Raw genomic sequence first — 27,938 nt, 5'->3', positions numbered from 1 at the left:
ATCGGGGCTCACAGGTTCTCGTTGGTGTCGTGGTGGCACTGGCTGTCGGTCGTAGGGTTCAGGAAGGGCAGCTCCTCGTCACAGCCCTGCAGCTTCAACACCCGACTGCTCAGGTCCAAGCAGCACTGTGCAGGGAGGGAAGAAGAAACGTAATTAGACGGCAGTGGTTCCCAATCTGAGGTTCAAGACACCCACAAGACAAATTTGAGGGGTTAGGAGAAGATTATCAAGATATGAAACCATAAAAAATATATTCAGCAACACAAAGTTCTTCCTTTTTTTTTAGGATTTTCTATGATTATTCCTATTCCTGGATAGTTTCACCACTTTAGGCGTCTAAAAATGATTCAAATTAACCAATCTGAGAAGGAAAAATTGCTCCATTAATAGCCTAAAACCTGTTAAACCTGTTACAAGTGAACATTTCTTTAATTTAAGGGGAATTAATCCAAAAAGATTGAGAACCACTGCACTATACCAAATTTTCTCAGATTAGATGTACTCAATTTATCAAGCAAAAATTTGAGGATTTGCTGCATTATTGTTGTTAATTGAGTATCTTTGGGTTTCAGTCTGTTGGTCGGGCAAAATAAGAAGCAGTTTTAACTATTTTGTGGTATTTTATAGATAAAATAATTCATAGATTAGAGCAAAAAAAGTATCAACACGAAGCAGCAACAGAAATTATACAGCTCTACATTTTCCTACAAGCAAAAACATTAAGCATCAGTAATTTAAATAATTTAAGGATGCTATAATGAAATGAGTAAGTATTGGGTTTAACATGATGGTGATTTTTTACTGTAGTACAATGATTCATCCTTTCAGTATGGGCAGTATCTCTGTTAAATAACGCTTATGTAAACACAAACATAGCTGAGGACATTAATCATAAATATTACTAATCTTTATTAACATTTGCAGAGAAAGCTAAATGAGTGAGCTTGGAGGGAAAATTCAATATTGCACTATTCCTTAAGGGCCAATTTACAAAATTACAGCTCACATTCCTTTCACACCTTCTAGTCCCACTCTAATTAGATTTTCAGGAAGATATGAAACAGATGCAATCATAAAAAAAAATAAGAGGGCAGATTGTCATTTCATTGCAGTTAAATAGCATTTTTTTTTTCAAATGTGCAAACTCAGAAATCCACATAACAGGATGTCTTCAATTCCCTCTTGTCTGGGCTTCAGTTGCACAGCAGGCAGTGAGCAGATAGCTGCAGCACCAAAGTAACTACCTAGCTTATCCCTGAGATAACACCACAGACATTTTTCCTGTGTTGTTTTTTTATAGCAATGCTCATATGTTCACTTTTCTTCCAATATGTATTTTTCTTCCTCCCTCTTTGCTCATTTCAAGCCAGGCAGCTGGGCTCTTTGAAAAGCACACACCAAAAGAGATATGATAATGCCACACACAAAAAAAAAATATTAGCAAAGCAAATGAGGACCTTACATTAAGTTCCAGCAGAGTCTGAAGACCCAGGCACAGCTCAAACGCCTCATCCTCTGAAAGTGAGAAAGGACAAGGAAGATAAGCGGGGAGAGGGATAGGAGAGAAAGAAACTGAAATTTCTTATTACTGCGTTGTGAAAGCCACTCTGATTTCCCCTCATTAACATCCTCAACATGCATACATTAGTCTGAATTCAGGTTAAATCATCAACACAACTAAATTATTCCTTCTTGTGTTAATGAGCACATATGAACTCGAGCGGGAGAGATGTGAGTTTTGTAAAGGCGAAGTGAGAGTTTTGGAGATTTTAATGTCCATGAAAGAGTCAAGCACTGTGCTTTGAGATTAAATTGGAGTCATTACTCACTGCAGAGAATTAATTAAAAAAGTGAGTGGAAGGTCCAGACAAGAACATAAATAACTGTGTGTGGTCTTTTATCTTTACGAGGAACTAATGTCCTCATAACTAAGGTAAGTCGCTAAAGTACAAGGACATTTTTGACCAAGTGAGGACGCAACGGATATTTCTGTAATTTTATGGTTTGGGATTCTGGAAATGGGATTTGACTTTAAAATAAACTGTCAGTCTTCTCAGTCATGGAACAAACGTGCATGACGAATTAATCTTCAGCTAGGATGTCCCTATTCATGAGAGCATTTACATTTGCTATTAAACATCTGTGACAGGGTACATCTCCTCTGGAAAGAAGACGAAGAATCTACAGCCATGCTAGCAGCTCTATGCTGTACTTAGACATGGTGGTGCTTTGAGCTAAATGCTAACATACTCACAATGACAATGTGACAACTAACATGCTGATGCTAAGCAGGCAAACTGTTTACCATATTTTCAACCGAAACGCTCCAAGAACTAAACTAAAAGTCCTTGTTGTGCATTCTTGTTTTCGTTTACTCCACATCTGAAAAAATGTGTATTATGTGAATTTGCAAGGCTTAATTTAACAATGAGAAATGTCCTCCCCTCGTCCTAATATCGATACTTGTGCTTACTTGTTTTATAAATTAAACGGTGTACAAGTTGAAGCAGCTGTAATGTCTGTATTTGAAGAATGAGTGCCAATCATCCCTGCAAACACCCCGCCCTTTAAGTCCCTGCACCTTCGGAAACTACCCCTAGATCAGTGATATTTGTTGCCCCTACAGGAATATCCTACAGCAGTGGTCACCAACTCTGCTCCTGGGGAGCTATTGCCCTGCATGTTTTTAGGACATTCTTACCTTTGACATAAGCTGAGCACTGGACCGTCTGTCTACCCAGCTGCAGCTGCAGATCTGTCACTGAACTGGTCACACCACATGGGGAACTGTCCTGACTGGGCACCAGTCTGATAAACGCACACACACACACACACACACACAAAGAGACACACAGAATAATATTTTCAATAGTTCAAAGACAAAAACATTTTGGGATATTTCATTTGAGATTTTCTCATTACACGTTACTCTATGTCGAACTGCATGAGGTTTTTATTATAAAGTCAATCAAACATTTGTGCAGCTGAGATTTCATATTAACCAGGATTTTAAAGACAAACAGTAGGCTACTGAAATTGTACTGTTTACCTGTTACCTTTAGATCTGATTTGAAATTAAGATGAGAACAAAATGTCACATCCTTTTCACACTCTTAGTAAGCCAGTGCACCGCTTCTGATCTTCAGGCAGAGCTTTTTCAGGCATTTTCAAGTCTTAATGTTAGGATGAAGGTGATTTCAGGGCTCCTATGATCTACACCAGCCTGCCTTTAAAGCTTATAGGCTGTCATTAGTAAATCCCACCTTGAAGCTTCATTTCTAACCAATTCTTTTACTGTTGAATTGTCTTTATCCTTCATTGTTATCGCTTTATCTTGAGGCTTTCCCTTGGTTTTACTTTTATTCTTTATTATTTGAATTTGGGGTTTGCTTTTGATCTCAAAAACTGTTTTCTTACCCCAGCCTCTGGCAGCAAGAGGTGGAGATGTGGTTGTGTTGGCTGCCGGTGTTGATGGAAGCCTTGACTTCAGTCTCGCAGCACTGTGGGGAAGACAGAGGGGGATTTTAGTGTCACTGTGTGATTTTTTTTCACTTCAATCTGACACTGCCACACGCAAGGAAACAACTAGGCACCACAACCACAAAAACAACACTCTTTTTCTTTAGAACAAACTAATTCGGCTGCCACAAGCTGCCAGATTGAAATATAAAGTCTGGAGCAGCATCAACAAAACAAATCTCTGAAGGATTTCCGAGCAAGCACTTGTTTTTCAGAGCCAAACATAACTGTGTGTTTGTAACTTGATCCGTATTGATTCTATATTAAATCACTGGTCCATTGTAAAGTGATGCGGGTGTTCGGTTGAGTAGTCTTACAGTTTATAATCAAGTTATAAATAATAATATAATAAACCAACAAGGTCACCCTGTATGGCTGTCACAGATCACATTAGTTGTTGTTTTTTAAAATTATTTGCTCATCTATTACGCTCATGTTGCTGACTCCGTTTCCTGACAAAATGCTGATTCTGGCGTCCACTTTGATATTTCTTACTTAATGATCTCAAATGTGTTACCAGAGCATGAAATATTAACCAGCTCAGTCATGTGCATGTTTAATTCATTAGTCATTAGTCAGCCAAACACCTAGTCACATGATTCATTTGTACAAACTTTGAACTCAAAGTATTGCTGACTTAATGATGATTTTTAGCTTTAAACTTTTTCACTAATAGCCTGATGACAAGATTGATAACACACTAGAGCTGCAACGAAAAGTCGATAAAGAGAAAATTAATCACCAATTATCTTGATAATCATTTTGGAGTCATTTTTTCTAAAAAAAGCAGCTTTTCAACTGTGATATTTTCCTGGTTTATTCTAATCTATGATAGTAAAGAGAATAATATCTTTAGGTTGTTAGTTGGGACAAACAAAGACATCTGAGGATGTTATCTTGGGCTCTGAGAAATAGTTAGAGATTTTTCACCATCTCCAAACAAGTAATCTATTAATCCAGAGAATACTTAACAGATTAATCAATAATGAAAATAATTGGCACCAACAGAGCTGCAATCATGGCTGTAGACTCTGTTTTGGTTCACTACGCTAACAGTTTCTTGGCTGTGGTTTCATATTTCATACAGACACAAGAGTGGTATCAATCTTCCTTCAGTAAGAAAGTAAATACACACAGTTTCCCAAACTATTCCTCAAATTTTTGATCATTTTTTCCTGATTTTCCCATCATTGAAGCCAGATTTTTTACAGTGGCAATACTAACAGGCAGCTTGTCCTATATTTCCACTGACATTTCTCATCTTCTGCATCTCACAGTTGCTCTGCTGCCTTCAGGGCTCTTCACATCACAAAGACATGTTTCATGGGAAGCAGAGAAAAGCCTATAGTGCAGCAGATTGTAATGGTTTATGGGTATATTATAGACATCTCTCTGTGATGTCTATAATGGCCTTTTCCTCTCTAGCATCTTACTAAATTTCATGAAAATGGTCCACGAGAGAGAGGATGAGAGAACATGTTTGTGGGGGTAAAAAATACAGTAGTGGGAGAATGAGGAATGTATTCATGACATATGGTAGCTCTGCATGCATGTGAGATAAGCAGTATGCTGGCACCACCCCCACACTGTTCACGGTGGATCTGGCCGTGCATACATTTCATATATTTCTGCTTTCAATTGCAAATACAAGGCAGCCAAACTGCAGTTCAGGAAACAGCCACTTTCTAGATCATTTATGCAGTCGATTTCACTCAGAATTAAATTCCAATGTAATTTTAGGAGTAGCAGCATACATCACAGGTGTAACTCACAAATTGCACAGTATTGCTGAAAAGAGTAACACCTGCACACTGACTCCAAATGACAAAAGGAGCTGTATTTGTACCCAGGACCAGCAGTGGCAGCCTCACAGAGTAACATCTGCATCGAGTATACTAGTACGCCATAAACATGAATACTTCTCTTACATCTTTATGCTTCAAAATGCTCTGACGCTCAGAGGTTTGAACCAAGAATATGAGATAAAACATTTGTTATGAATTCAGAAAGTAATTTTGTTTATATCTTTTTGTTGATAGCTGTTCACAGTCTCGACCATAACATAGATTTATTTTAGTGTGTGTGTGTGTGTGATGTCTGATGATCGTTGTTATGTACAATACTTTAATGTTTTCTTTCAAGTGGTTTATGAAAGTTTTTCTGTGTATTTTTGATATATTTGAGTTATTTTCTTGTGTTCTTATGTATTTGTTACATTATTGTCTCTGTATTAATTAGGTTTAATGAACTTTTGACTGAGTTTTATTTACTTAGATTATGAATACATTTGAAATAATGCAATTACTATGGTTTTCTTCATAACTTCTATCAGCCTGTCGTTATATATACAGAAGGATATACATATGGGTGTGGTGGCCATTTTTAAAACATTTTGACCCGATAAAAATCTGTTTTGGGTCATTTTAAACACATTTGGTCTGGAGTTAAAGTGCAGGCGTTACTCTTTTCATCAACAGCAATTCTATTAAACAACATTTTAAATCTTATATTTATAAATAAAAAAGTTAAGAACATTATAAAAGTTATGTTGAAGTCCCTTTTTATCTCTGTTTTTGGCAGAGATAATTGCCTTATATTAATAGATTTTCTAACATTTGAGGGTTTTACTGTCCGGCGCCCAACCTGGTTCTCCAGAACACGTCTGTATATCTTTTTCCTAACCCGCCATCATTCATAAATCAATACCTTATCCACTTGACGCGAGGACATTTCCCCCTTTGGAAATAAACACATTCAGTTTCCATGAGCCTTGTTTTGATCCCTCACACTCTGTACAGGCTGAGCTGAGTCCTCTTTGTCCTCACAGGCACACAGGCTTATCAGCAGGACCACAAACCTGCTCTTTTGTCTCAGTCTCGGCAGTACAAAAATCCCTCTCTCTCACCCTCTCCCTGAAGTTTAAAAATAGCTGGGCGAATGAGTAACCGGGGAACACTTTGCATTTAATAAGTTGATGATAAAACCAAGTGAAGCACAATGAGTAATAGGGGAAAGCGCTGATCCCACTAGAAAAGTCTTGAGTAGACTACTGAGTAAAAAAAATGCACACACACATGCAGGATCCACAGACGCTGTGCTGCATACTTTAAACACCACAGGGAGAAGAGGCTGCTGTATCACTGTATTGATTTGTTGTGATGGATGAAAGAAAGATTCAAGATGTTTATTGTCACTCTGGTTGTATAAGTGCACTCATGAAATTCTTTGGCTGGAAGGCTCCATTACATCAAACAGTGAATAAATATAAGGATATAAATATAAAAACAGCATAAAAATTGTAATAAAGGGTATAAAAGCAATGAGAGCTACAAAGCAATACAAGATATGAAAAGCAATAAATATACAAACTTGATTAAAATAGTAATAAAGAAGAATAACAACAGTAAAAACGTGCTTATGCAGTCATTCATCAGATATTGCAGATGGTTAGATTTCACTCTGCTGGAGCATGATTTGGGAGTCTTGTATCCCCTCCTCTTCTCCTCGAGGGCAGCAGGGACGACAGCCTGTTGTGTGGGTGAGCTGGATGCTTAATGACCCTAAAGGACTTCCTGGGTGCAAAGCTTTTCCAGGCTGAGCAGCTCACACCCAGTGATGTGCTGGGACGTGTGCACCATCCCTCCTCAGCGCTTGCAGTCCGTGCTGGTGCAGCTGCTGCACCAGGTGATGAAGCAGCCTGTCAACAGGCTCTCTATGGGGCCCCAGTAGAAGTGCCTAAGGATTTTGGGACTCAGGCCAAATTTCTTTAGGCACCTGAGGTTGTACAAACACTGTTGCACCTTTTTGATGACAGTGGTGGTGTGGATAACCCATGCCAGGTCCTTGTAGGTGTTAACTCTCACATATATTGAAATTGTCCACCTTCTCCACCAATGTGCTGAAGGGGCGAGTGCTCCTCCCCCTCCTGTAATTCCACTATGACCTCCTTGGTCTTGTAGATGTTCAGGATGTCTTCTCACTGCGGGATATCAACCCCACAACTGCTGTGTCATGCACAAACTTCACAATGATGTTTGGAGGCTTTGTCGCCACACAGTCTCTGGTGTAGAGGGAATACAGGAGATGGCTGAGGATAAAGCCTTGTGGTGCTCCCTTGCTCAGTGGAAAAGAGGTGCGGTTGTCCACTCTCACCACCTGGATGCGGTCCATCTGAAAGTCCAGGATCCGATCACACAGTGCTATCTTCAGGCCCAGATCCCTGAGTTTACCAATGAGCCTGGAGGGCACTATGGAAATGGCTCATGAACGGTGTCATGAATGGCTGCATTTCTCCCTAACTACAATGCAAATATTAGCACTCCTTGGAGGCACAGTAGATAAAGGTTTTAATGATATCTACTTTGTTTGCTATTGGTTAGATTTAATGGAGAATAAAAACAAGAAAACATGTTTTCATACATGAAAAGAATGTCAAGCTATAAGATAAGCGAGAGGACTGGAATTAATTATTACCTAAATCATTGAATTACAGCCCTTTTTTTAATTTAAGTCAAGACAGTTTTATTTATATAGCGCCAAATCACAACATAAGTTATCTGAGGGCACTTTTCAGATAAAACAAGACTACTCTTTAATTTACAGATACCAATTTAAGAAAAGAATGAAAAAAGCCCATCGCAATTGCCCAGATGCCCTTTAAAAAAGTCTGTAAATTGCTGATTTTGTCTGACCGACAGTTCAAAACCCAAAAGTATTGAATTTACAATGATATAAAACAGTGAAAGGCTGCAAAGAGTGACCTGAACAGCATTGTTACCTGATAAGTGACTAATCAATGAAAAAATTGAAATTATATTATTAAAAGTCACTTTTTATGTCGCTCTATTATTGTGTTTCTCTGCTGCAACAACCACTGAAAACATGAAGTATCACATGAAGTGCTGGTTGAATAATGAGGACTTTCTGAACCATTACTTTAGTATTCTGTGTGACCTTTCTGCATACATTAGTCACTGTAGTGTTGAGTGTGTTAGATGGGTGACCAAAGTGAGTATCTCCATGCGAAACCAGGCAACCTAATGCATAATGTGTTTCAGACAAATTGTAAGAAGCAAAGACAGAAAATAAAAGTATAAACACTGAGTCACTGCATGCATAATGCTGCTACTTTCTACTTTTTTGTTTTCAGACCTGTCTCATTTAAAGTGGTAATTTAAAATGCACAATTTCTATTTACGTCTTAGTGTTAGAGGTGCAAATTAAGAATTGAACATAACCTAAAATCCTTCCATGTAGTTTAGGTGTGTTTGAGGTTAATTCCAATATTTGAATTCAGAGTTATTCATTAATCCTGATTCTAATCACAAATAAATGTACTTTAAACATTTTTGTCTTTATTTGATTGTAGATAGTATAGCAGCAATGATGAGTTGTTTAGTTGATCAGCAGAAAATTGATCAGTAGCTATTTTGTTAAACTAAAATTAATTTTCTTAAGCAAAAAAATAGCAAAAGATACCAAACATTTGTTGGTTGCAGTTTCGCAAGGGTTAGGGTGTGTGAGGATTTAAAGCATTTTTGTGTCATAAATGATAGTAAACTGAACATTTTTGGATTTTGGACTGTTGATTGGACAACACTATACACTGGAAGACACCACCATGGGAGTTTTGGGGGTTGAGCTAGAGGGGAAATGAAGTGCAAACATCCAAGTTCCACATCTGGATTTAAACAGGGGACAGTGCAGTCTCATGGTTTCTGTCTAAAGGTGTCAGCATGAACACTGCTCTATCCCCTCTGCACTTTCCGCATTCACTGACATGTACACGCTGCTGCACTCTTGTACCTCAAGGGAGTTTCCATTGCGCTCCAACACTGTAGTTCACTCTGTGGAAAAATCTATAGCAATTCTCTGGAGAGTCACCCGGAGGGTTGTGGAAAATTAGGCATCTTGGGATTGTTTTGTACCATAAGTGGATTCCTGCGTTCAGGTGTCCTCTGGGTTAAATACGGGGTTAAATGAAATCTCAACATCACTGATTTGATTCTTTGTAACCCCCTCTCTCTCCTTGCATTTTCTGTCAGCTCTTAAATGTCTAACAAAGGCATAAAGTGCTAGTACTGACAGTTGTTTGCATGTATTTTGAATAGTGAACCTCCAAACTGTCATCCATTTAGCCCAGAGCGAATCAAGAGCTTGTTACCATACAAGCTGGACAAAAAAATATCGTACTGTGTAAACACCAGATGATTGACACCACACTAAATCAGCTCAATCTCAAACTGCATGTTTCCTATTTCTACAAAGGTCCCTGCTGCTTTAGTCAAGTCCACAGCTTGAGGCTAAAGTCAATGTGAAAGTACCTTAAAATGCAACGCCACCGACGGCCATGAAAAGCACCAATTGACTCCCATTTGAAAAGCTTCAACTTCTCTCCAGAAATACAAAGTCTATCATTTTTTTCAGCAAGTCATTATGGTCTCAATCACTAAATTTGGGTCCTCTAATAAGTCTGCTGGGGTAGACGGGGTACAAGTCCTAAAAACTTGTTCCTCAGTGGTGGGGTTGGCTGTTGGTTAGCACATGGGATACACATGGGTTTCAATAGGCCGCTGCTCACATTTTCCTCTCATTTTGTTTCTTCCTTTTGTTCCATAACTTGCCCATTTCAAGACCATGCAATTGTTACCCCTGTAACCTACTTTTAATCCATTTGGGGCCCATGTGGACATGATAAAGTTGGATTTTTTTTGTCCTGCTAAGCTTTTGTAGTGTTGTTAAAAAGGGAATAAATGAAGTGCCGGCTTTAAATGATGAGTCATAGGAGTAGCATACTGCTGTCTTTTGTATCTGCTCTCTTTTTCAGTTTCTGTGCAGTAGTAGAGTGTCAAAGCATTGAATATGAAAGGAGAGGAGAGACATTTCACACAGTGTTGTACCTTGCATTGAACAACCAGAGCTGTGAGGAGGGTCGAGCTCTCTGTGCCCTTGGTCTTCTCAGCTGTCTGTCTGGCCCCGGCTTCACTGCTGTCGTCCTCCTCATCCGACCGTAAGCTCCTCTCACTTTCCTCCAGAGACTCTCTCTCCTCTGTGGAGTCGTCAGCTGTGCTCTCGCTCCTCTCCTCAGTGTCGGCCGGTCCGTCCTTGTTGTCGGCGAGTGGGGAACGAACCCTGGAGCTGAGGTCACGGGCCTCCCCTCGCAGCCGTGTGATGTTTCCCTCCATGAGGCGACGCTGGACGATGCTGTGAGGTTGCTGGGGGACACACACACAAGAGAATTAGATATCAGATAGGAACATGTTCAAGTGGAAATGGGAGTTGATTTCATCATTGATTTAAGCATTTATTCTGAATTGATTCTGATTAAACAGTCTTGAGAGGGAAAAAAACACTAAAAGTCCAATAAAATCCACAATAATTCAATAGAGTTGAATCATTTTTTAGCAAAGGAGTTTCTCTGAGCTGGCAACTGAAGTGAGTTAATTCAGTGTGTGTCAAATTGTAGGCAACTTCTTCTTGTCTATCCTCATTTGCATGCTGAAAAATACCCACATTTTCAAGGCATTGTCTCAATAGAGTGTGTCACAGATAGCTTGTGACGCACCATGACCATATGACTCACTACAAGATACATCTAATCTTTAAAAAGAAAACCAAGATACAGTATCTAGATCACTGTGTGAAGAACATGTCACCACAACCCCTGTGGTTTGAGATTATTTGTATATTCAGAAAAAGTAGTTTTCTCCAGTTATAGTAATAATAGATGAAAATGTTAAAACCCATTTAGGTTAGGTTATTCCCACACAGACGCACAATTATCTGTATGATATATCACACAGTTGAGTTGTGATTTAAAAGGAAATGTTGGCTCGATTATACAAAATACCAGCAAGATTTCTGTTGAACATGATGTAGCTTAATTTAAGTGCCAGCCAATATATGTCTATTTTATTCTAAAATTAGCTTCAAGAGGGCGCAAAATCTGATCAGTCACACAGAAATATCTTTTAAGCCAAAACTTATCATACTGTGGTAAGAAGAGGCCATTTTGACAGTAGAGATTTAAGCATGGCTTTGACATTTCAGAGCCTTCTTTGCCTTTTCCCTCCTCCTCTGGCCCCCCCACACAAAATAATACACATGCAGATTTGAAAAGCTAACTTTAGCTTCAGCAAAGAGGGAAAAAATGCTTTCTAATTTAGCTGAAATGAAGGGCATATTATCACGAAAGCCAATTCAACGGGCGGGTTAACATTTTCAGGTCATCATTGTCAGCACACATTAAAGGATTTCTCCTCGACTTCACTTTACTTCACCAGCCTGGTAGTCACGTTTCTCTTTCTTTTCTTTAATAGCACAAACAACAAAATGCACACAGTCTTCTTCATGGTGACGCAAACTTAATTTCAACTACATATCATCGAAGGTACAACATGTATTGTATTATTGTGCTGTACATGTTAAATAAAAATATCTTGCTCAAGGCCAGTTTTCCACAGTTTCCAAAAGACACGTGGTCAGTGACTTGCCGTTCCCTCTGGATCATATAAAAAGGAAATCACATTTAAGCTGCCTGTTCCTCTATAATCACATTGCTGTTCTACCAGTACAGTCTGAGTACAGACTTTGAGACAGCATGCTTTAAAAAGAACAGTCATCTGACACCAAGCTGGTCCCTGCATAAATTAAACACAAAGCATTTGATCTCCTGTCAAGCTTTTTGAACACTAAAATCACCAAGATTATAAAAAATATCTCAACAGTGTGTCCAAAATGAATGAACATGTGTGATGAAATTACATAAAACGACCTAATTGGCACTACTGTAATATATAGGTATACTCAGAAAGTCAAAATGATTAAAATAACTATAAAATAAGTCATTATACATGTCACTTTCAGCAGTAGGTAGTACAATCTGCCTGCCTTTATCTACCAACACAGCACTGATCACATTTATTCCCTGCACAGTGGCCATTTTAGGACTCTTCAAACTCAGTCAGGTTCAGCCTCACAAAAACCCTTTTCACAGAAGACATTTTGACACATAAGGAAAAGCACAGGTGTAAATGACAAAATACATATTGTCTGAAGTCCATTTAGCTGCTTCGGTTTCTGGGTCCTGACAGTTAGGTTTTGTGCATGCTGGCTCATTGTCAAACTGTCATGCTTACAAGGACACTTAGTGGGATGTTAATGTTATTAGTAACACCCAGTAGGGGATTTGAAGGAGGATGGGGGGGGGCTATCCTCCCTGTTAGCAAAATGAAAAAAAAGTGTCCCCCTCTCCAGAGTACATGGGCAGACAGGTTGTTTAGTTGAATATGTTAATGTAATCTGCCTGACTCGCTGATCCTTTATCTCACAGCGAGAATCTATGGCCCCGACCATGGCTCTGAAATATCAGCAGCCTAACTGTGCTGTGTATTGATAAATCCATGGTGCTGTCCGTGGTGCTGAAGTCGCAAACAGATTTATTATTGCAACTTTTTCTGTCAGTCCCACCCTTCTGTCAGTTTCATCTTACATCTATATTCTCTGAACTGTATACTAAAAATACTGAATTCTATACTATATTGTACCCTTTATACTAGAGAAGTGTCACCTTAATGATCAAAGTGACAAATATGTGTAGGAAGCGTAAGAGGATCATAGAGACACACTGCAGCCTGTTGTATTTCTACATTTTTATGATCATTTAGGAGCACCTCTGCTGCTGAAAATTCACCCGCAGACCAAGCCACCTCTGTAACAAAATATTTAATGAGAGACATGACTACAGATATAGTTTTTACTACAGATGTTTGGTGTAACCCGGGAGTGGAGCAGGTAATGTGAATGAGGAAATTAACCTGCACTGACCGTACTGTGCTCAGCTGCAACAATTACATAATTTCAGGTAAAGTTTATACCATCAAAACAACAGTGTTTTTTGAAAAATAAGCATTATTAAAATGCTTAATGTCCACATCTAGTAAAATAATGGGCCTACACAAAGGGTGTATTTATCCGAATGGCCGTAACCGTCCCATTGAGCCATCCCCCCTTTTCCAACCATGACTAACCAAAAGAAAGTCTGCAGTGAAAGAGTATAATCTTCAGAGGCAGCATATTATCATGCTAGTATTTAATATATAACAAGAAAAACAATACCATCAGTTGTTTCATAACATTTTTTTAGAAGATAAAAGTTTGCAGAGGGACAAAGTTGTGTTTCCTACCGTCAGTCAGCATTGTTTGTTTGTTTTTTAACCATGGCCACACTCATTCTCTAACCTTAACTGTATTGATGATTACGTTAACCTTAAAGAAGAAGTTATTTTTACTAAAAGTATGAGCCATCCCTAAACCTAACCAAGTCATGTTTGTGCCAAAACAACCAAAAACAAATTTCCGGCACTGTTTTGTATCAGTTTACAAAACAATGTCCGAGGGTGCGTCTGATCAGAAAATATTTATATATGTTGTTTTAGAGAGCATTATTATTTCGTCATTTCACTTGGGGGACCTGTTGGAGATTTCTTGTCATGAAATGTAGTGTTGGACAAGTAGAAATTTAATTTAATTTTTAGTGGCGCTTCCTCTGATGATGACACCGAAATCTGTCCAATAGATTGAGATATTTTACTTTAGACCAAAGAGTTATCTAAAGAACTTGCAACCAAAACACTACATTACCCTTCATCGAAGCATAAACATTTTTTTTAAGCCTGATCTGTGGACTAAAATGTTGGACAAACTAACCGAACAACCTCCTTGCCAGCTAATATTGGCATCCATAGAACAATGAAGTCACAGTGTAAGTATCTTGGTTGAATGCCAGTCCTGTAAAGGACAACACTATCTGCCCACCTGTTGAAAAAGCAGTAATACAAAACCACCTTACATGCTGTGCAATTACTCCAGTCCAAAATTAGTGTTTTTTGGGGGGGGGGGGGTTTAATCAAAAATCATCATTCAAGCATGTTGTATTCTTCATATTCTATAACATTTTCACCTGGACAGTAGAATAGTGATTGTGAATGTCTTTTTTACATAAGATCAATCAAACATTTTTTAATGACTGATGGGGAATTTATGAATGTGAAATGGCGTAAAGACTAATTATGAGTCAGATTATAAACAGTATGTGAGGGTTAACAGTAACTGGTGTGTCTGTCCACTTCACAATGAATCTGTTGGAGAAAAATAACCTTTTAAACATCACTGTTGACGCTCTTTTTATTGTAAGAGACCATTTCCTCAGACTGGATAGTTCTTTTCAGTGACCTTTGACCCTCATCAGCTGTGCAGACAATATGTGCTGTCTCACTGGATAAAAGAAGAGATTCCTCATCTCTTAGAATAAAGCGGCACGGTAGCTGAATTTAGATATTTGTGAGAGCACTGTGAATAAGATGGTTGTGCAATGTGTTTTTTAGACATCTGTGTGTAGACAATATGCTGGATGATTGCGTTGCACAAAGACAATGGTGAATTGCAAATGCTGACCTCGTGTCTATGAGGGGAACTCCATCTCCATCCCAGCAGCTGTGATTGTGTGACTGTGACCCCTATTAAGAGAAAGCTTTGGGCAGACAAAATGGAATGGCAAAGATAGACCCATCTCCCTTTTTTTTCCACATTACTGCTCATTATTTGATGATTCTGCTCTGATTAACATGCACCCTGCAATGCGAGATTCTGCTGTTAAAGTATTCCTGAGCAGAATTTGAATGAAGATAAGGACAATTTCATGGACTGGCAAGCAATAAGGAGGACAGGGGAGCAATCTTAGACATGTGAAGCTCAATCCAACACCTCAACACACCATCAAAGAGTCAATTTGCCTGCCTGTTAGGTCAAAAAGCATTTATTTAAGAGAAAGAATCAGGTTTTAGTACTCTGTAGTAAATAGTTGGCTATTCATAGGCCGCTCTCCAAACATCTAGGCTTTCTGGTCAATCTCCAAAACAGCAGCAGAAACTAGTAATCACCAGCTGTGTCACTGAGTTTGATTTAGCCTATTGGTTTCTCTCTGAGCTCCAGCTGTGGCTGAGGAGTGCCTAGCTAGACCTCCTATCCTCTCTTTTTTCTTCTTCTTCTCTCCTGATTTCCTTTAGTTACATTTTCTGTCCTCATCTCATGTCCTGCTACTACCTTTCATTCCCTTTCCATCTTTTCCTCATTTCTTTTCATATCAATTTACTTCCCTCATTTCCCTTCTCCTTTCCTCTCTTCTCTCTCATGTTTCCTCTGCTAAACGTCTTCAGTTATTTTATCACTCCTTCTCTTTCCCTTATTTAATTATCCTCTACTCAGTGCTTCTCTTCTCATGAACTTCCATTCTCTTTCCCATTATTTCCCTGTCCTTTTTTTCTTTCTTTACTTTGTTTTCCTCTTCTTTCCTTTCCTTTCCTTGCTTTGCCTTGCCTTTCCTTTCCTTTCTTCTTTCCACTATAGCTTTCATTGTTTTCCTTGTTTCCCTCTATTCTCCTCTCTCTTATTTTCCTGTCTTTTCTTTCCTTTCTTACTTCCTTCATTTTCCTCACCTTACCGTTCATCCCCTTTCTCGTATTTACCTCTCATTTCCTTTCTTAATTTCCCCTCTCCTCATTTGCATCCATTGCACTTCTGTCTTTCTCTTTCCTTTCCACAACCCTCTCATTACCTCCAATTACATTTCCTTTGTTTCCATTCCTTTGTTTCCACTTCCTCTCCTCCTTTCCTTGTTTGCTTGTCCACCACACTCCATTCCTTTTCTTTCCTTATTCTACACTCTGCCTCTACTATGCGCTCCTTGACATCTGCACCAATCAAATCCAATCTGGAGCTCCAATTTTATACTGAACTGATGTTATTATTGTTGAGATCTCAACATCGACCTCCAGCTCTGGGCCAGCAGTTTTCTTCTCTCTCTCTCTCTCTCTCTCTCTCTATCTCTCTCAATATGCTGCAGATCAGTTGACCTCTTTCCCACCTCGGCATCACAAATCACACATTTATCAACAGTATTGTTCTCTTCTCTGAATGCAAAAAACTTCACATGAAAGAGGGATGCGAGCAGTGACAGATAAAGGATTATTTTTGGAAAGTACCATTTAGATTTAAATGTTAATCAAGTCTGGTTGCAAACTAAAATGTTTTTTATTCAGTAGATGAGGGATAAGGAGAGAGGAAATCACGTCAAGCTCTTAGCAGTTAGAACACGAGAGCCAGAGAGTTTGATCATGGGTTTTTTCTTTTGAGATGTTTTCCTCATCCATGCTCTCATCAGACATCAGAGATGAAACCGATAGATGATGAGCACAATTACATTTTTCTCCCTCTTTGTCTGTGTCCTCTGATGGTTGGCGTCTGTTTCTGCTAAGCCCTGACTACTCCAGGGGCCACCTCGCCAGCAAATCATGTTAGGCAACAGCACGCAGCATTCGGTGTAGCAACAAGTGACCCTGCTCTGTTTTATAGTTCAGGGGTGAATTGCAAACCTTGCTCTTTACACTTGTCCTCTGTCTGCCTTTTAATATAGTGTTCTTCCTGTGAGATAAAACTACGTGAGCTGCAATGTGAGAAAAAAGCTTCTTCCATCGTGACACATCTCGAGGTTACGAAAACATTTCTCACCTCATTCAACTGACTGCTCGTTAACAGGCTGAGAATATGTGAGAGATGAATCATGTGGCCTCCTTGCAGATTTTAGCATCATGATGTGTTGCAGATTACATCAGGTTAAATCCTTTTTTTTGGATGTATCATTGTTTTCAATAAAGACAGCAGGCAGCAGCGTCCCATTAACAGTTCATCTATTATAAACAACGCAAGCTGGTGTTACGCCTCATTTGCTTGTGATTTTTCTTTTATTGTGAGGTGGAATTGGCATCACTGAGGTCTAATCCGTTCATTTTTCACACAGAGCAGAGTGATTTGGGGATGATATAATTTTGAACAGTCATTGCTGCTGATTGTACTACATGTTACAGATATCGTAGCAGCTTGCAGACAGCTTTCGGTGTTAGTCGTCGTGATTATCAGAGAATTAAAAGCACTGATTTAGAAACAAAGTGGTTGTGGTAGACTGAAGGTAGAAAAACAGTGGCCACGTTTTCAGTCTCCGGAGAGTAGTTCTGTGTAAGGCAGACACTGGTAGATATTGTCTTGATTAATGAAGGAACATGTCACTCAGTGCAACGGTGTGGTTTATTGACATGTTTGAGTCGTTGGTAGACTATAAAAGTGCTATATTATAAATGCAGTCCATTCACCATAACAAATATTCCTTATTTGGTAATGAACGCTGCAGATTATCTAGGAAATGGACAATGAAAATGACTGAAAGAAGACTTCTTGTTGGCGTCATCGATTAAAGGTCCAGTGTGCATGATTTAGTGGCATCTAGTGGTGAGGAAGAGGCCAGTGTTTGGTTTGTTTTGGGCTATTGTAAAAAATCTCATTTTCATGGGATTATACACACTAATATAAAAATACTTGTGAATGTAATCTTCTGTTTCTACCAAATCGGTTCCACTAAATTCTACAAACCGCACCATTAATTGACTATTTGTTCAGCACTAATGTAATTTAAAAAATCAAGATATACTGATAAAATTAAAACACAAAGCCTCATTTGCAAGCAGACAACATACAGACAGTTAATTAACCATTAATCAATTATAAAAACAACAAAGCCCCTCCCTGATGTGATCAAATCATCAAACAGCACTATTGATGACCACATCTGTTGTTTTATCACACTGACCGAATGGTTTTCAGTCAAAAGACAAAGATGCAAGAAAGCAGACAAAAAGAGAAAAAGGACAGAGATGTAAATTGAAAATGAAAAAAGGGAGGAAGAGGAGGGGCAGGCAGGCAGCAGATGTGCAGCTATCGGAGCCTCCCGGTCGGTGCGACAGGAAGTCAGCCGCTGGGGACCTCCATCAGAATGAGAAAGAGGGCATTAGAAAGCTCACGTGACTGGCTGGAGCTTGTTGCAGGCAGATAATTAGTCCACATGGCAATTAGCCTCTAATCTGACTCACAGAGGGAGAGTTACAGAGAAAGAGAGGCCGAGGAAAAAAAACACAGAGAGCAGGATGATGTGGAGTGCTCGTCTCACACACTAACAGTTGTCCCACTGGCAGGAGATCAGTTTGAACTGGTTTGTGTTCGGGGGACTCACATCAGAAAAATCAGCAGTCAACAGTCCACATATGAAGCGACACAAAGGAACACTGTGTCTGAGAGATTGGCAACCAATTTTATACACAATTTTTCCCACTTTTCCAGACTAGACATTGTGAAAAACTGTCTTTTAATGCTCCATTGAGGAGTAACAATAGTATACAAGCATGAATAAGTGTAATTATGGAAGTTAAACAGCCAACAAATCCGTCTTTTAAAGTCAGACTGAAATCACATTTAATCATCACTCTTTTGCAGTGAAAGTTAATGTCAACTTACTCTTTCTGTTAAACAAGAATGAAGAGAAAAGCTCTTTGAAAAAATACCAGAAATGCTCCATTTTGTCGCAGCCGGCATGAGGAGAGAGTGTCAGAGGTTTGTTTGATTGACATTAGCTGGCAGGCTGCTGCTGTGGTGCTGCACCGAATGACAGACTGAGTAAACAAACTGCTGTAGCTCCAAATCATGCACAGACAGTGTCGTGTCCTGGCAGATTTCTGAGTAATTTGTAGGTATTTAACAAGACATTTTTAGGAGTGTTATGTTGGTTTAGTTGTTACTCATTCGTTATATTTGGTTTCACACGTAATTTCTTAATAAATTAGACACAATATATTAGCATTTTAGGATGTTTCTCATAGAGTTTTTAATAAAGAATCTAATAAGCTAATATGTGAAGCAATTTCTGTCTGTTAAAGAATTGTGAAAAATGTAATTTAATAAGAATTTCTGCAAGTTAACAACTACATATAAACCCATAAACCCATTTTTTTTTTTGCTTATAATTGTGTACCAATTGCACCACCCTCCTTTGTGAAATGTGCTACAGATATTGGCTAAAAATCTGCAAATTACTCAGAAAATTTCCAGCAAGTATAACATTAGAGATCTCGTATAATAAAAAGGGTTACTCAGGGTTTTTCAAGAGCAATGACCAAACCAGCATGCAACAGGTCTGAAGTGACATTTGCAGGTATGTTTACATACTGTCTAATGTGATGCAGCTGAGCAGCTAATTAGCTAATTGGCCTGCTAACTGATGTTAGTGGTGCACCTTTTACCCCGTGAATGTTTGTCTGGGGGCTCGTTCAACAAGCTAAGGTGCATGTTTGTAAGTTATAAGAAGGAGAGACTTTAGCAGAATAGCTAATGTCTTAGTTTGGGTATGATAATAACACAGCACTGTTTTGGTGCTATATTCATCCAAACAGATGTTTTGTGTATTTATTTATAGGACAGATATAGGTTGGTGTTAATACTTCTGTTAGTAGGGCTGCAAGTTATGGTTGTTTTCATTATCAATCAATACGCTTATTATTTTTCTCCATTAGTTAGTTATAATATTAATAGTTATAGTTTGGTCTATAATACAGTGAAACATGTCTGTCATAGTTTTTTTTATAAACAAGCTGATGCTGTCAAACTTCCTGCTATGCTCAACCAACTGTCCAAAATCCAAACATATTGAATTTACTATCAAATAAGACCAAGAATGCTGCAAATCCTCACAAATGACTTGACATTTTTTAGGCATTTTTCTACTTTAAAAATGATCATTTATAAACACTTATCAAAATAGCTGCCAGTTAATTTTCTGCCTATCAACAAATCTATTGATCAGGTGAATCATTGAAGCTCTAACTCTGAGAATGGTTTGCATGCTTTATATTCTGAAAATTCAATTTAAAAAATGATTGGAGCCACGTCATACCCAACAAATATGATCTCTGAACTCACTCTTCTTGTGTTGCTCCCTGTCTCTGTCTCAGTGTTGCAGTCTCCACTCCTCTGTTGTTGAGGTTGTTTTGTCCTATTTGTTTTTGTGGGGTATTTTTAGCCTCCCGAGGGAGCAGCTGAGGGAGAGTGTTACCACCCATCCACAGCTCCAGATGACACAAAGACAGACAGGTTCACACTAACCTCCCTCCATCCCACCTAATTGTCCTGGAGGCTAATAATAATGCATCCGAACTGATCTAACACAAGGGAAAAATGGGAAGGGATACAAACTCCTGAGAGCCCAGGGGATTACACTGAGAGACAGTGTTGTGTTTGCTCTTCGCTTTGAAGTGCTACTTTGCCTTCTGGTGAAAATCAAAAACAATTGAATTTATTTAGAGCAAATCAAGACGGATATAAAAACCCATTCTAGGATGATACGTACTTTACGCCATCTGCTCTTTAAAATTCATGACTTTATGAAAGGGCAGTACATCACCAAGCACATTTCCGCACTGGATATTCATCATTTTAAAAATATCTTGCCTTGCAGGTTTTTCTGGTTAATATTGGACATCATGTTTACTGAATCTGGCCATAAGTTGTATTTAATGCACACAGGAAAACAATCAGTTCCTTCTATGCCACAGTTCTTGAACATTCAAGCCCAGTTCTGTAGATTTTGATCATCCTCAGAAGTACCTGGAGACTAATCTCTCGATTAGACAGGCCTCTCTTCACACACACACACACACACACACACACACACACACACACACACACACACACACACACACACACACACACACACACACACAGGTTTCAGACTCACTCATCTGTAAGAGAGGGACATGAGCAAACGGACAGCTAAGCTACAGGGAGAAGAGGAGGTAGGCTTTGCAGCAGATGAGGTATGTTCAGTGAAATTGGACCAAAATGAGATTGTGAAGGAGAAATTTTAAATGTTAAAAGTTTCTTGTTGCCAATATGTGTGTTTTGACGTGACATTTTACCACTTTAAAACCACATAATCTTTCAGAATCAGAAGATTAATGTTGTTTTTCTGTAATATTAGCCTGATCATAATGGAATAGAAAGACTTGCACTAAAAACTAAGCTCCCCTCTTAAAATCTGTCTGATTTAGTCAGACAGCTTGACTAATGGCAATGTTTAAAAGGTCAGTTCTCTCATATTACAATAAACATATTCTCTCATTTACTTCTTAGGATAAACTGAGCCGATCTTTTTGGTTCTGTCTATTTAGAGATGTCTCTTTCTGATATTTCTTTTTTTATTGATGTAATTTACCATATATTAAATTTTAAAAATGCAACAGCAAAGCATCCTCCCAGAATCATTGTTCATATCACACTGAATAATTAAAAGGCACTGAATAAGTGTACTTTTTCTACAGAGGAAAAAGTCCCAAAATATGGTGAAAGCCCCTCAAAAAAATGGATAAGCTATTCCAAGGATAAACTGTCTTGCTGAAGTCTTGGAGGCGCTCAAAGTACATGCACACATAATCAGATCATGGTCACTTTTGGGGACTTACATCGATTTCCTAGAGACTTACCCAAACCCTCTCCATGACCACTAAACCAAAAACCAGCTGTTTCCCAATTGGAGACATCACTTTTGTCCCCAATTGGAAAAACTGTCCCCAAATAACTGGTTCAAAGCCTGAAATTTGTCTCCCAAAAGTAGTCAATGACAGACCACATGCACACACACAATCAGACATTTCAGACACATTTGAACATCTATAGTTTCAAAGCAACTGAGTGAACTCAATCTGCTGATGAGGACCATGCAATGTGTCTGAAAGCTCCCAGACAAGTAAGTATGTAGACCTTGAGTTGAGGTTGTTTTGTCAAATGCTGCCTTAAATGAAAATAATGAAAGAAAAAGAAAGGAAGCTTCAGCACATAAATGATAGCATTGTCTTGTTTTGCATACATTTTACTTGATGTTTTATAATATCATTTTCTCCTTTTCTTCTTCATTTTGCAGGAAATGTTAGGTGTGTACAGTAGAAAATAGCGAGGCTGCATAGTGGTTACACAATAACTTGGTCTGTGCTGCTGAGCTCAGGTGTTCGTGTCAATGGGCTCAGATGCTTCCCACCAACTCCCTCTCGTTCTCTCCTGTTTACTCTTTGTACTTTTTAAACCCATGTATCCACACTGTGTTACATAAAGCAGTCCTGCTACACCGAGTGTACTCCTCGACCCCATCTCAAGCCGTCTCTTTCAATTCCCTCCATCGCTTGGAACAGTGGATTTTGCCCTTTTCATGCCCACTGCTCCTCTTTATCTGCAGCACAACATGGCTGTAGAGATGCTACTGCTGCTGCTGCTGCTATTGCTGCTGTTGCTGCTGCTGAGACTGAGAGGACCTCAGGCTAAAGAGCAGCAAAACAAATTCATTCTTACATAACAGGCTCCGCTGCTGAAATACACACTGGGCAGAACAGGCCAGTGAGCAGAAATTAAGCGGAAGAAAGACGAGGTTAGAGTTAAAAGGTTTGTGTGTGCAGCTTGGACAATATCAGCAGAGGATAAACATTTAAGATGTACCACTTTGTACAATTTTAAGTAAGCAGCAGACCATATATTTATATGTCTTGCCTCACATTTGAGAAGCTAAAATGAGTGGTTGATGATTGATTTTCCATCAGTTGACTGGCCAATTACAACAACTTCGAGTTTCAGAGCAAGGAAAGAGGATTAGGGATCAATTTATTGAGTTATGGAGTAAATGGTGTCATCTGGATTTGCAAACTAAGTATATTACGCCCTCTTTTAAGAAGTAATCTAATTGCGTTTTCTGTAAATTAACAGAGAATAAGAAAAGGGAACGCTGAAGATTAATGCCTAACATTTAAGGCCACAAGCCCAAAAAAAAAAGGTATTGTTCTAATATGATAAGATCAAAACATCATGACACATAATAAAAACATGGAGACAACTGACTGATTTGTAGCCAGACAGCCGACAGCCATGCAAATGCAGATGATCTCATCTTTTGTCTGTGAATGTTTTTGTGAGCAATGCATCTCAGAAACTCATGCTTTCTTTACTTTTAGTACACCCATGTCTATTCAGTGCCTGGATGATGTTGCTGGCTGTCTGCAGAGAGGAGATACAGGCACAGTGGCAGACTGTTGGCAATTTCCACTTCTCCCTCAAGTTCCCAAAGCTGTTCTAACATCGAAAATGTACTTGCTACAGATTCCATGCAAATCGCTCCCTTGCTCCCTGTGGCCACATCTGCGCCACAGATCGGGTTTTTGATAACTACCGAGAAGAGTTTCGTTCTGTCGTCAAGGAGAAAATAATTGGTATTATGATAAGAGGGTCTCGGGCCCCTGCAGGAGATGTTGAATCACAGGCAATCAGCAGATGAATTGTGTATTACGCTCCTTGAATCTAATAGAGTTTTATTTTTTCATTTTATCTTTTATTGTGTTTAGATGTTTATTGGATTCTGTTGCCTCTGGCTGTCATCACAGAGAGAAATCCAAATTATACAACCAAATACATGGTTTGATTATGTGCACTACAAACAACACATAGGAGCCGTTTTTAATATGGGTCCCCTATCGTTAGTTATCAACTAGACTTTTGTCACTGTCATAAAATAATGAAATTTAATGATGCTACAACGCTGCAGTTGAGGTCTGGTTAGATTTAGGCATAAAAAACACTTTTTAGGTTTGGGGAAAGATCATGGTTTGTGTTAAAACAATCACTTTATTAAGGTTAGACAAACGTGTGGATTAAAGTTAGGGGATGATTGTAGTTACTGCCCCAACTCAAAATGGGAAAAAGGAAACAAACAGCAGTCTTCTTTGGCAAAGACCTTTTGGTTTTAGCCTCTATACATCCCTTCACCCTTAAATGAAGACACTTGTCAATACATAGGTATTTTTTAATATGAATTGCCCGACTGCTCTATGTCATAACTACTACGACCACTAGATGGCATCTGTCACACAAACGTAATTATATGTTATTTTTGGGAGACTAACATTACGACGTGTTGCATCATTTTTCTTGGGTGGACAACATTTGCTAGAGTACAGCTGAGACTAAAAGGAACTTCATTAGTTTCGGAGGTAACCAAAGTATTGGACAAACTAAAACTTTGACGTGATAGATTAAAAAAAGTCAAGCGATTACCAAAGACCAAACATTTCCTCTTGAGGGAAACATAAGTATCTGTACAGGCAATTTCAATTTTGTGCTAATCCATCTGGTAGGTGATATGTTCTTCCATTAACACCTCAACAGTTCAGCCCCTTTAACCTTTTAGCACCTTTGTTGATTGTTGCACTACTTCCTTGTTTTTTTCTTTTCTTTTTCTTATGCACTTATCTATTTCCATCCTTTCTTACTTTATTCATTCAGAAAAAAAACAGCAACCTTCTGTCTAGTACTCTTTTTTGCTGCACTTATGCCTCGTCAGCTATTTAACAATTTGTACATTAATGTAATGTCTTGCTTAGTTTGTAAGTCCCTTTGAATAGAAGTGTCTGATGACCAAATATAAATGTAGTAGATATCAAGATATTCCAGTGCTGCTGCTGGTGCTAGATATCAAGAGGAGATCACCGAAGTCATAAGAATTCACCCTGAGGGGAACATGAATATCTGCATGATATTTCATAGTAATCCACCAGTTATTTGTTGAGATATTTCTTTAAAAACCACAAATGTAAACCTCATGACTATCATAGAGGAAATGTAAGTTAACCAAAGAGGATTCATCCTCTGGGGAACACAAATGTCATATGGTGGCCGTTGGTGGCATTGCATTGTATGGTACTTCCACAATGGCTTCAGCCCCAAGTGGTGGTAGTAACTGCTTGGATGTCAGAACGGAGAAGTCAGGGTCATCCTTAGGGTAGAATGAATGTCAAATTTTCAGGTTACTCCATCTCATTGATGTTGTGGGAATTTTACTGGATACATTAAAATTTTGATCTACCATGATGCTACATAAAACATCAGGGGATCACCAAGGTCAGTAAGACTCATCTTTTGGGAACTAAGACTGTCTCTATACAAAATGTCATGACAGTCCATCCAATTATTGTTGAAATACTTAAATCTGGACCAAAGTGGCAGATGAACCAACCAGCTGACAGACCAATCTGCTTCCATACAGCCAACGCTAGCTAAAAAGCTCCAAGAAATTAGCGTTTACGCCTTAAATGACATCTAGTTATTATTGCAAGACTGGCAGTGATTTAAATATGTTATCTCAGACAACAAGGTGGGAATGCCAAAGCAGGGAAGAGATTGAAAAATATCACTAAATAGATAGGGAGGAGGAGGGTAGGGGTGGGTTTTTTTCAAGCAACAAATGTTGGTTTTAAAATCTGGCAGACATAAATGCACAGTGTGATATTCGCAGAGCACTGCTTGTGCTGCTTCCCAGTGCCAGAGTGATTGTGTCGAGGTTCTTGGAGAGCTCTGGGGAATCTGGGCAGCTGCCATCAAACCACCGAAAAACTGTGTCAGAGGAGAGGTGGAGCGATAAATTGTTCAGATTATTACAGGGAGTTCCTCCACAGCGTATAACAGCTTTTGAGGCTGCTAGAAGAGGAAGAGGAGGAAGTGCAAGGGTTGTACTACACTATCTTTCATCCTGTATGTCAAACCCTAAATCATGTGTGTGTGCATGTTCTGCCATAGGCTACTTTTGGGGACAAATTTCAGACTTAGAACCAGTTAATTGGGGACAGCTTGTCCAATTGGGGACTAACGTCATGTCCCCAATTGAGAAACAGCTGATTGTTGGGTCAGTGGTTATGGAAAGGGTTTGGGTAAGTCTCTAGGAAATCAATGTAAGTCTATGTAAAGTCCCCAAAAGTGACCATGGTCTGATTGTGTGTGCATGTGGTCTGTCATTGACTACTTTTGGGAGACAAACTTCAGACTTTGAACCAGTTAATTGGGGACAGTTTTCCAATTGGGGACAAAAGTGATGTCCCCAATTGGGAAACAGCTGATTTTTGGGTCAGTGGTTATGGTTAGGGTTTGGGTAAGTCTACAGGAAATCGATGTAAGTCCCCGAAAGTGACCATGATCTGATTACGTGTGCATGGAGTCTGTCATTGGCTACTTTTGAGGAAAAATCTTTGACTTAGGACCAGTTAACTGGGGACAACTGGGGGTAAGTCTCCAGTAAATGAATGTAAGTTATGTGATGTCCCCAAAAATGACCATGGTCTGATATGTGTGTGTTTGTTCCTGAATGTATACTGACATCACTTTCTTTTTCAGAGCCCCTGCACACAGTACTGTAACACGCTTTGACAAGTCATTGCCCCCCTCTTCATGCAGAGTGCAAGACTCTGAATCTTTTATGACCCCTTTCAGATAACAAGTTTCCTTTTAGAGGCTGCACTCACTTTCTTGCATACAGTATATACAGCACATATAGAGCTTACAGCAAATGCACACTCATGCATTAGGAGATAAATAGCTCTGAGGTTGCAACTGATGATTATTTTTATCACAGATTTGGACAGACTCAAATCGATTAATCGCCTATTCATTGCAGCTCGGTGCAGCTGACAGAAAATAATCAGCAATTATTTCGTATTTTTAAGCAAATATGGCCAAAAACTTCCTTCAGCGTGAGGATTTGCTGCTTTTCTCTGTTGTATAACTAATTAAAGACATCACCATGGGCTCTAGGGAAACTAGGATTGACATTAATTCATTATGTTCTGACCAGCTTATAGACTAAATGATTGATTACTTAAGCAGATAACACACTGTCAAAGAATCAATGAGGTGATTACGTTTGACTTTCTTTCATCATCTCTCTTTCAAACATTGCCAGATGTACAATTAACACCCATTTCCACTCTAACACATCCTTCAACAACTCAGTGAAGCACCTTGTCACACAAATATCAGCCTCTCCAATTAACTAAATTACAAACTAATTGCCTTAGTGCTCTGTGAGAGTCTTTGAAAGCACAGTCCTTAGAGTCCACTCACCAAATCTTTGGACGTTCCCAGTCTCTTCAGCCCATCCAGGGGCAGGAGGTCAGCAGAGTCCTTGTGTGTGAACTGAGTGGCCTGCTTCAGACGCCTCTGCTGGTGCAGGATGGCTTTATCCCGGATGGCTAGCTCACCTTTCTTCGCTTCACTCATGGTCTCAGACTATGAAGCAATTTTAATGTTTTGTATTTTTAATTTTTCAGCAGCAGCGTGAGCTCTTGCAGACTATAAGAGAGAGAGTAGACGTCCGTGTTCCCACAGTGATGTATAGGTCCTCTTTAAAGATCCTTAGCAACAGAATAAACCTGCAAATTTTGCCTCTTCCACCCTGATTTGCCCTTTCTGAAATGCTGCTGCTGCTGCTGCTGCTGCTGCTGCTGCTGTCCTTCCCTCAGGGCTGTCTCTCTCTCTCTCTCTCCCTGTCTGTGCAGTCCTTGGCATGTATTTGTCTCAGCAGGTTTAGGAGAGCTATTGTCCTGTCCTGGATGGTGATGCTCCTCTGGTGTAGACATGCATCTTTCTCAGGATGTCAAGATCAGCTCTGTCTGAGACTGTTG

At 39.1% G+C, this 27,938-nt stretch overlaps 1 protein-coding gene across 1 annotated transcript; it reads right to left on the bottom strand.

Annotated features, from left to right (window-relative positions):
* Window positions 1-8: 8 nt before the first annotated feature.
* nrip2 (nuclear receptor interacting protein 2) lies at window positions 9-27,738 on the bottom strand. The gene is made up of 6 exons (XM_062444061.1): window positions 27,379-27,738; window positions 10,419-10,733; window positions 3,418-3,500; window positions 2,702-2,808; window positions 1,463-1,515; window positions 9-125 (listed from the first exon to the last, which is right to left on the bottom strand). The coding sequence occupies exons 1-6, from the start codon at window positions 27,532-27,534 to the stop codon at window positions 9-11; spliced, it is 831 nt and encodes a 276-aa protein (XP_062300045.1). The 5' UTR covers window positions 27,535-27,738.
* Window positions 27,739-27,938: the final 200 nt, after the last annotated feature.

The sequence above is a fragment of the Scomber scombrus genome, chromosome 22, assembly GCF_963691925.1.
Source record: "Scomber scombrus chromosome 22, fScoSco1.1, whole genome shotgun sequence".
Classification (NCBI taxonomy): Eukaryota; Metazoa; Chordata; class Actinopteri; order Scombriformes; family Scombridae; genus Scomber; species Scomber scombrus.
Note: the sequence above shows the minus strand (reverse complement) of the source record. Positions and strands in the feature narration are given on the sequence as shown.

Excerpts from the sequence above, each read along its gene's own strand:
- nrip2 (XM_062444061.1), bottom strand. The coding sequence starts at position 27,534 with ATGAGTGAAGCGAAGAAAGGTGAGCTAGCCATCCGGGATAAAGCCATC. Across the intron at positions 2,809-3,417 it reads TCTTGCTGCCAGAGGCTGGG|ACTGGTGCCCAGTCAGGACA; the intron begins GTAAGAAAACAG and ends TGCGTTTATCAG. Across the intron at positions 126-1,462 it reads AGACTCTGCTGGAACTTAAT|TGCTGCTTGGACCTGAGCAG; the intron begins GTAAGGTCCTCA and ends CTCCCTGCACAG.